The sequence below is a fragment of the Mercenaria mercenaria genome, chromosome 9 (assembly GCF_021730395.1).
Source record: "Mercenaria mercenaria strain notata chromosome 9, MADL_Memer_1, whole genome shotgun sequence".
Taxonomy (NCBI): domain Eukaryota; kingdom Metazoa; phylum Mollusca; class Bivalvia; order Venerida; family Veneridae; genus Mercenaria; species Mercenaria mercenaria.
The window spans coordinates 20,324,241-20,335,358 of NC_069369.1; the positions used below are offsets into that span (position 1 = coordinate 20,324,241).

At 33.8% G+C, this 11,118-nt stretch overlaps 1 protein-coding gene across 1 annotated transcript; it reads right to left on the reverse strand.

Moving 5' to 3' along the window:
• Window positions 1-4,719: 4,719 nt before the first annotated feature.
• LOC123546641 (cytochrome P450 26A1-like) lies at window positions 4,720-10,298 on the reverse strand. Its single transcript, XM_045333089.2, has 4 exons — window positions 10,012-10,298; window positions 7,404-7,898; window positions 6,502-6,924; window positions 4,720-6,357 (listed from the first exon to the last, which is right to left on the reverse strand). Exons 1-4 carry the CDS (start codon window positions 10,162-10,164, stop codon window positions 6,025-6,027), a joined length of 1,404 nt encoding a protein of 467 aa, XP_045189024.2. The 5' UTR covers window positions 10,165-10,298; the 3' UTR covers window positions 4,720-6,024.
• Window positions 10,299-11,118: the final 820 nt, after the last annotated feature.

Sequence of the window (11,118 nt, forward strand, 5' to 3'; positions counted from 1 at the left end):
AAGGTGGCGCGGATCGGTGAAGCTGTAATCCCAATAGGCAGTAGATGTACTCAGTTAGGGACCGATATTATGTACAAATGCTTTCACAGACTTAAAATACATTCCTAATAAAGGACTTCAAAATATTTCCGGAGACTCAGCATATGCCATAGTTTGTATGTCTCTAACAAAGTCTACAGAGGCTACAAATAATTTGCCGCCTTTCTTCTTAGGAAGATATTTAGTGATAAGTGATTGAAGGACACATGTAACTGCATATCAGTAGTGGGGAAAGAATTTCTGAATCAAGCTTCTGCGTATTTTCAATAATTTCTAAGTATTTCCTCGACGATTTATTCGGATCTCCTTTCGTTTTTATGGTTTGGGCATTTATTAAACATGTTGGTATACAGAACAAAAAAGTAGACATATACCCAATTTGAGTTGCGTATAGTATTAGAGATCAAACAATTGCACTGATCAAAGTATTACACATTTATTTATTAACCTCTCAAATATATATAAAGCAAGTTTGTCCACAAAAATTATACATGTTAATATTATGGCATATTCATATGTTTTATAAATAAATACAGACAAAAAACATTTCTTCTCAAGAAACAGAAAGCATCTTCTTTTTACTGTTTACAGTTATGCAATTTTGATGCAAAAATTTAATTCTATTCGGAACATAGAAAGAAATGGGTACTCTGTTTATGGCACTGTATATCAATAAGTTATAACAATATGTAAAGATACCGTTGACAAAAGAACGGTAACAGTAACTGTCAGTTTAGCAGTTAACGCTTAGCCTTACCTTTTGAGAGAAAAAAAATCAAACAACACCAAATCATAGAAAGAAAGGGTTGTTTCACATGAAAATTCAACAGCATGTAAAACATGTATATTACTATACGAAACAAGTGTCAGTATATATATAAACACTGAATTCCGGAAAAGGACTGGCCCCTCTTCTGGACAGTCAAACGCCTTTAAAAACTCACCATTTTCAAAGAACTGTTACATATGTTCGTTTTGATGCATTTGCAATAGTGTACGAGTGCTGAAATTTCACATAACTAGGTGGAACATAGTTTTCAGCAATTGTTTTTCTTTATTTCTTTACAAATGGCATTTATTTTCAAAGGGGGACAACTTTTTCAGAAAATTTTAAGTATCCGTCGTACGGGACAGTACAGCAGAACATAGAATGGTCAAGTAAAATATTGGTAAAGATGTTGTTCGTTTATCAAATATTTCTGTGTTTTGATGATCTACTCCTAAACCTTCAGATAACACATATTTTACACTAATTAACACATTCCTGTATATAAAGTACGTTTGTTAAAGTTGAGAATTAGGCCTTGAGAAACAAAAATCAAACAACACCAAATCAAAGAAAGAAAGAGTTGTTTAACACGAAAATTAAACAGCATGTAAAACATGTATATTACTTTACGAAACAAGTATCAGTATACTGATATAAACATTGAATTCCAGAAAAGGACTGCCTAAAGGGACCCCACATCCGGACAGTCAAACGCCTTTAAAAACACCATTTTCAAAGAACTGTTACAGATGTTCGTTTGGATGCATTTTCAATAGCGTGCGAGTAGTGAAATTTCACATAACAAGATGGAACACAGTTTTCAGCAATTGTTTATCTTTATTTCTTTACAAATGGCATTCATTTTCAAAGGGAGACAACTTTTTCTCGACGAATACTTAAAATATTCGGAAAGACTTGTCTCCCTTTTGAAAATGAATGCCATTTGTACTTAAAATATTCGGAAAAAAATGTCTCCCTTTGAAAATGAATACCATTTGTAAAGAAATAAAGACAAACAATTGCTGAAAACTGTGTTCCACCTTGTTATGCGAAATTTCACCACTCGCACGCTATTGCAAATGCATCCAAACGAACATGTGTAACAGTTCTTTGAAAATGGCGAGTTTTTAAAGGTGTTTGACTGTCCGGAAGTGGGGCTCCTTTAGGCACTCCTTTTCCGGAATTCAATGTTTATATTAGTATACTGACACTTGTTTCGTAAAGTAATATACATGTTTTACATGCTGTTCAATTTTCATGTCAAACAACGCTTTCTTTCTATGATTTGGTGTTGTTTGATTTTTGTTTCTCAAGGCCTACTTCCTAACCTTAACTGGTATAAATAGTTGACATGGATAACTAGATACCCGACAAATAGCAGACGATAGGTTATTGTGTATTCACTGTGTGAAAACAATCTGAACATTAACATAAAAAAACATAATATAATACAACAGTGTACTTCAATTATTGAAAGGGGATACGTATCCAAAGTCAGTTAATAAACTTACCTGTACTTAGTTTTATTGTTTAAGGGGACAAGTACTCATGTATCTACCAGACTGGCATACTTTCTTTCAAAAACTGAAAATCTTCGGGCCCCTTAAGTAAAATTATAAAGTAAACTTTTACGTTCAAACTTTAGAGCCATGAGAACTCTCATTTTACTGATTTATATATTGCAAAGAAATAGCCAATGACACGATGGCGTGGTGGAAAGGTGTCTGACTTCCATGCACGTTGCCACGAGTTCAAAAACATCTCAGTCCACTTTCTTAAAAAGTTTCAGTGTAATTTTATGTTATCGATATTGCTTTTATTCTTACAATATTTACGTAACATATTTCACAGTCTGACTGTTATTACTTGTGATATTGATGTTCTTGAATCGCTGGTGACCAGTACTTTGTTTTTTATCTGAGAAACTTTTAAAGATTTTTTATTCATTTTATTCCACAACGGTCAAATAGACTACAAGTGTATTTTTTTTTTCAAGAAATGGACCATAAAGTTTAATCAGATAAGTGAGGCAATTTTTCTACTTGTAAAGTTTGCAGATAAAATTTAAAAAAAAAATAGGTCCGTGAGGTCAGATGAAGGACTCGAAACAACAACCCCGAGATTAGCAGGTAAACGTTTTGTCCGCACAGCTACTTGCACTTGCAAACCAGAACACGTTAGAATTGGCAGTTTCACCTGTATGCCGAAATGAAACCGAAGAATTAAAACGAAACCAAAACGAAAACTTGCACGAACTGGTACTAGATTTGGTCCTAAAGATGAAAAATGCAATGTTTTTCCACAAGTTGGCTGATTTGCATATTTTCACAGAGTGATTCGGGTCAAAATTCGGCGTATTTAAAACAAAGAGCTTTTTCTAACCAATTCCGAAACGAAAAACAAACACGGTTTTGGTTCGGTGTATATGGAAAATGGCCTTTATAATTAAATGTATGGCATAGACACTGTATATAAAAAAGTTGAATGCAATGTATATATTTTGCTCTGCTATTTACTTGTAAGGGTCTGACTACCACTGTTAATTGTCCATCCAGTGTCTATACGGACAACGACGATTATTATGAAACCATAATCCACAATGACAGGTGTGTTGATTTAATGTACATATTAATGTACATATGTACATTCATTTTATTTTGTATTAACATTCTGTTAATTAGTGAATAATATTCTAAGACTTAAATGCATCATGATTATAAAAAAACTTTTGCTGCGGCTACTTCAGTTGTGTCAAAACAGTTGTTAGCATCAAAATAGATGGAAAACTTTGATTAAGTCATAATATGTGTACACTTTTAAATATACATAAATATACACATGTATTATGAAATAAGTAGAGTTTATTACAGTATAACTTAAGTACACTGTCGCGATAGTACAACAGAAATTTACCTTTACCCTCCTGAATTTCTAAAATGGACTGGTCCATCATTCAAATATGGGCAATATCATCTATCATTCAAAGGGGTGTTAACTAAAGATTTACTGACTGAATATCGAACAGTGCAGACCATAATTAGACTGTACGGACGTGCAGGCTGATCTTGGTCTGCACTGGTCGCAAAGGCAGAATCACTTACCGCCAGCAGGTTAAAGGTTAAAAAATATTAAGAAACTTTAAAGTACTCTTCTAGTATATGAAATTACAGTTTTATTTACCGCTTACAATTCATCAGGTGAAAAAAGTACGCGACGGTCAACTTCCACGTACTAATTATCAGATAGACCATATAACGTCAAGTTAATGTTTTCAAAAAAAATGTTATAATCGATCACGGAGAATGTCCCAAAATGTGAAAACAATTGTCTTAAATTGTTTTGTTTTGAAAAATAAGTATCAGATCATATGTTTTTGCGATTATTTTGGTATGAAACACGAAATGATGACTGTATATAAATCATGTATAGTTTTTTCAGTTTACTGAAATACGTGATTTAGTTCATACTGCTTCAATTTTGCACCAGTTTAAAGATAAGTTTTAATGATTTTATCCTGTTTCAATACGAGACATACGAATAAAGAGCGATTTTATTAATATTTTAGACCAATTCGTATCATTCAACCCGAGATACGCAGGTCACATGAGCGGAAAAAAAAACACAAAAAAAAACGAACGATCTGGCGAACGCCGGCCACGAGTGCTGCAAGTAAAAACTGACAAACTTATGCCATAGTTTGTCTGTCTGTCTGTAACAAAGTCTACAGAGGCTACAAATAATTTGCCGTCTTTCTTCTTAGGAAGATATTTAGTGATAAGTGATTGAAGGATTACATGTAACTGAATATCAGTAGTGGGGAAAGAATTTCTGAATCCAGCTTGGTATACAGGACAAAAAATGTTGCCATATACCCAATCTGAGTTGGGTATAGTATCAAAGAAGTGCACTGATCAAAGTATTAAACATTTATTTATTAACCTCTCAAATATATATAAAACAAGTTTGTCCACAAACATTATTCATGTTAATATTATGGCATATTCATATGTTTTCATATATAAATTAATATGGCACAGAGGAAAAAATACTTTTCCTTTCAAGAAACAGAAAGCATCTTTTTTATTGTTTTACCGCTTACAGCAACTTATTCTTTCTAAGTACAGAAATAGTGATGCAATTTTAATGCAAAAATTTAATTCTATTGGGAACAAAGAAAGAAATGTGTACTCTGTTTATGGCACAATAAGTTATAGCAATATGTAAAGAACTAAAGATACCTTTGACAAAAGAACGGTAACAGTAATTGTCAGTTTAACAAATATTTCATACTAGATAACACATTCATGTATATAAAGTACGTTTGTTAACTGGTATAAATAAGTTGACATTGATAATTAGATACCCAGCAAATAGCAGACGACAAGTTATTGAGTGTTCGCTATGTAAAACATGAAAACAATTTAAATATTAATATAAACAACATATTATAGTACATCAGTGTATTTCAATAATCAAAATGGGAAAAAACGTTCATAAAGTGAAATTTCCAAAGTCAGATAATAAACTTATCATTTTTACTTAGTTTTAATATATTCTTCAATGTAATTGTTTAAGGGGACAAGTTTATGCCAAGCTATTTCTGTCGGTTTTGTAATCATATATCTATTAGTATGGTATACTTTTTTTCAAATACTGAAATTTGTCGGGCCGCTTTTCCCCTTTCAGTAAAATTATAAAGTAAACTTTTACGCCATGAGCATTAACCCTTACCCTGCTAAATTTCTATAATGAACATGTCCATCTTTCAATTTGGACAGTACTATTAACTGTTAAAAGGGGTGCTTACCAAAAAGATACTGACTAAATGGTGAACAGTGCAGATCTTGATCGGACTGCGCGGATGTGCAGGCTGAACAAGATCTACACTTGTCGCAACGTGTCCAGCATGAAAAGGATTAATGTGAAAACACCAGGCGAATATACAAGCATAGATAGAATACAAAATTAATAAATGGTTTAGTTGATAAAACAAGTACATGTAGTTTTAAGTGATAATGTAGTTACATTAAGTTTAGATAAATTAATGTCATCAATTGTATACAATACAAACTAGATAATCACAGATAAAAGTGTCACCGGGATTTTGATTATTATGCTTCTCATTTTTTTAATAAATGTCTCTATGTTAAGTCTGTTATCACCCGCGCCGAGATCAATGGTATTTGAATATTTTCCAAGTCAAATTTAATAAAGAATTATAAAGCCTCCACTCTCTCTATCTTCGCAAGAACCTGGTCTTTGGGACTTGGTGTTGGCCAGAATTTCAGTTCACTGTCTTTTATTACTGATGGAGAACACGAGCGCGTGAATTCGATAGAAAACAATTTTAAGATCATTTTAGCGTATGCCTGACCAGGACAGATTCGAGCACCGCCTCCAAATGGTAAAAAGGAGTATTTGTCTTTGCCGAACTCGGGCTGCAGCCACCGGTCCGGATTGAACACATCTGGGTTTTGAACACTGTCAGCATGGTTGTGTGTCTCTCTTATACTGAACACGACCGACCAGTCTTTTGGAACTGTGTAACCCTGAAAACATGGATAAGGAAACATGAGTTTGGTTCAAAGCTTTATCAAAGTACATCAAATTATTGAAAGTTTATATTCATTATTACCATTTTATTTATAAGAAAGTTCTAACATAAGAAGAATGCTGATGTTATCTTTACTTACATCCAATTCAAATGATTCTATGGCGGTTCTGTAGGCTCCGCCCACCGGGGGTAGTAACCGTAGTGTTTCCTTGACAACGGCATCCACATACGTCATTTCTGTTAAATCGTTGGCACATACTGGCTCATCAGGACTTGTCAGGCCCAGTTTATCAATATCCTGCCTCAACCTTTCACGTATATCCGGTCTCTTAGACAGCTTGTGAGCTAGGGAAAATCCAGCAGAATTAACCGTTTGTGAACCAGAAAACAGCAGGTCTATAATAGAATCTACCATAACTATTTCATCATTGAAATCTGTACTGCTGGACTGTTTCAGACCTTGTAGAACGGAGCAATATTCTGCTGTGACGTCATTATTGTTTGCGGACTTGTTTAGAGCAGAAACTAACAGCTGCCGCATCTTAATCTTTGCTTTCATGGCCTGAAAACAGAACATGTGGTAAAATGTATTTTTATGATATTACTGAATTGGAATTTGTAATATATAATACAATTATAATATATCACTACATTCAAATGAGCCGCGTCATGAGAAAACCAACATAGTGGTTTTGCGACCGGCATGGATCCAGACCAGCCTGCGCATCCGCGCAGTCTGGTCAGGATCCATGCTGTTCGCTAACGGTTTCTCTAATAGGAATAGGCTTTGAAAGCGAACAGCATGGATCCTGACCAGACTGCGCGGATGCGCAGGCTGGTCTGGATCCATGCTGGTCGCAAAGCCACTATGTTGGTTTTCTCGTGGCGCGGCTCAAATGTATTATCTAAATTTCTAACGAATGTTAGAGCTTATATTAATTTTGGCAATGACAAAAAGATAACTTGACGTCGAATGCGTTTTGAATATTATATAGAACTCATATATAGATAGAATGGTCTGCGAAATCAAACGCAGCTTACCTTATGAAATCCGAAGCCAGGTATGTTGAATGGAAGGCAGAACACATTGTCAGTAAATGTTTGTAGGTGGCGCTGTAGTTCCGCAACGTCTGCCTCGTTAATATCAATATTGACAAGAAACTTGGCGGCCAGTTCAATGAACAACTTTTGACATTCTTGGTAAAGATCGATTTCTGGCTTCTTACACCATTGCTCTATACGATCAGCGATAGCACGTGCTAGTACGGGTGTATGGTTGTGGAAGAATTCGGGACTCAGGTATTTCATCAATTCTCTTTTCTTGGATTTATGAGTGTCGCCATGGCTCATTGAGATAGACTGAGTGCCGATAAGCTTGCGAACCGATGTAGGGTAGGAGGATCGCACTATTTTGTTCTCGCCTTGGATAATTTTACGGATATTATCAGATCCATAGACTCTTATGATGGATTTTCCAAACAAGCATGTCTTAAATACTTTACCATACTGTATGTGCTTTTCTTTGAAGAACTCTACCTGAAAATTAAAAAAAAAAAATGTCAGTTATGAAATAGTCTCACCTACATTAGTGTACGATGTTCGAAATTTTCACCAGCAAAGCTATAAGTAGGCCTACAGATAAGATTTAAAAAATTTAAAAGTTCATTTTATCTTAATATTTACTCTGCACCTGATAAAAGGTGTATTTATACAAATAATTTAATGCATTTTTAAATAATTTGACAGCGGGCACCAGTAAGACTGAATCTGAAATGCAAAAGTCAATAATAATGTCATTTCTAATACAAAACTCGTATCAAGCTCTTCGAAAAAGCCTACTACTGCTTAATAAAATATAAAAAAAAAAAAAAAATTCAAAAATTGTAAAATGTTTCCTATTTTTTCCTCACTGTCATATATTAATTGACTTTATTTTGTATCTTGAAAGCAAGGATGTGGTCCATGTGCAAACTATTTTTGCTACTTTGTTGCCATTTTCGTCATTTTCAATTGTAAACATTTCTATTATTACTGACCCTAATATCTGTGCCAAATACGCCAAAAATAGACAATAATAAGCATTGATTTCGATGTATATAATTAACATACAATGACCGAGTTCCATATCTATCTGACCCAAACAAAATGTCGAATAGTTTAACCTTGTTCTACTTGTAGGTGAACCCGACACTAGAAAATGGGCCGTAACATTGTTACCAAAAAAGTACTGACCATAAATAAAATCTAGCAAAAAATAGTACAAGGTGGTCTATAACGCTACATGAAATTTTATTCTTTAAAATCTTCAAAATTCTTATTCTTTTTTGGAATATACAAATATTTTGTATTCAATATTTTGTTGATAAAACAATAAATTATTGGTTACAATATTTTGTTGATAAAACAATAAATTATTGGTTTTCACAAATTCTAAGCAATTTTCCTGACGGTTACAATAAGATATAGGCCACTAAAGGGAATAGAATGTCTTCACCATTATTAATTTTTGACCAAAATTCACAGCAAGAGGCGATCCCTTACCCGAAAGTAATTTTCATATTTACACTAACTCTGTTTTATGGAAACTTGTCACACTGTTTTGGTTTTGCTTCAAGTTTATTTTTATGCGTGCAAGAGGGATAATATGTATTCTCTTTGCCATACAAAAACGTCATAAAATTGAAATAAATCAAAATACAGTGTACATTTTATTAACATCTGTGACCTAAATCTTTTTGTAGTTATAAACACTGATCAGTTTTGATTTTTACGAAAGATATGAAAAGACCTTTCCAAAAATGTATATTAAGTTGATCGAAGCAAGTAAAAGTTTAAAAATCAGTTAATGCCGGCTGAATTATGAGTCACCCGGAATACTAGAAAATGGGTCATATAACAGTTTGAGAAAGAACATTTATAATATATTATAATGAGACAGAATATTGGAACAACTCACCGAAAACAAAAAAATCCGAAATTGAAAACAACAACAACAAAAAAAAGCAACAAAAATGTTGAAGAAAACAACAACAACAACAAGGACCCTACAGAGACAAAATCCTTTCAATTCGGCTTTAAGTTTTCACTATCTTAACAGTATTATTTTTGTCGTTTTATTTTTTACTATTTGAGGAGTTGAGAGACGACTATGACCATATAACACAGCGGTCATTGACCTTATAAGGTCAGCCGTCTGTAGTAACAGGTGTGAATGACCGAAACGTTGACACACATAAAATGTATTCTATCATGACAAGGATAATAATGACAATTTTTATCATAATGATGATGATGATGGGGGGTTAAGATGGTGGTGAAGCTGATTGTGATGATGACGGGGATGATAATTCTTTTATGAATATGTTAATGAAGATTATTATCTGAACAATATTTGTAAATTTATATTTTCTAGCCATTTTCCATTATCACCACAAATATTGTCAAATCATCATCATCATCATCATCACCATCATCATCATCATTATCATCGGTAGTTCATCATCACCATATTGTTAAAGCGAAATTATAAAATTATAGCCACTGTTCTAGTTTATTTAATTTCACATGCAAAACATGTAATTGATACTATCTAAATTATCAAAATAACAACTATATGATCTACTGCAAAACTTTTAAAATATTTACATACCTTTTTTTGAACAAATTCAATCGACTCTCCAATCAAAGGTAGCCCCATTGAACCCGGGGGCAGACCCGCACTGGTTTCCTCTTTCAGTCTTGCTCGAACCCAGAGCACCAACAAAATTATAGCAGCTACTAGCAGTGTAATGAATGTATCCATATTTATTTTAAAAAGTAACAATTTTATTTCAAACTTTTTAAATACGTTTTCGGTTCAGCTTTCGAAGCTAAAGTGCCGAAGTAGGAGAAATAACTTCATTTTATAGGGTAGTTTGGGTTGAATGTGTCATGTTTTGATGACGTTGGTTCTTTTTTTTTCATTGACAAGCTTTAGGGCGACGTAACCTAACCTTGGTTTTTATGAATCTAGTACAACGAGCGATATAGATCAGCTATCTTCACTCACTGTAGTGTACGTGAACATAGTGGTACTAAATACACCGTGCAAAAAAAAAAAAAAAAAAAAAAAGCCAATAAATGGTTCAAGTTTTAGCAACGCATTCTCGGGCGTGTACAGAATGAATATTCTTGTATTAATTGAATGATGTGTCGTTTCATTCCCGTACTATGTTTGTTGCAAAATGAGTATTCATGAGCCGCATACTTAATCGGGTTAAAGATCCATGGTGTTTATCGCCCATAACATGTAGATTATTTTCCACTTCTCAGTTGTCCTACTATTTAATTCAGTCAAGTACTTCGTGTCAATTCTACAATAATTAAAGAGCTTGCGATTTCATACATGTAAGGGTACAAGTATGTGAAGGATCTCAACATAAGAGCTTCCGCAGGCAAGTGGATAAGGTCGCTGCTTTCGAAACTTTTGCCCCTCACCTTTATGAGTTCGAAACCTCTATGGGAGGCTGAATTAGGTCATGTGAGGAAGACATCTAGCTTGCTTACGGAAGACTGGTGATGCTACCAAAGTACCAGTCCGTGCCAAAAGTAATGCCCGGAGGGACACTGGATTTTTCCTAAACAATGTAAAAATCGCCATCTGACTTTGTAAGTGTGTTAGTGTGATGTTTAACCCAGTTGAAACAACAAGAACTTACATCTCATCGACATTCTTTGTTTCAATAAAAGCGATGTAAAATCACTACATTGCTATTGT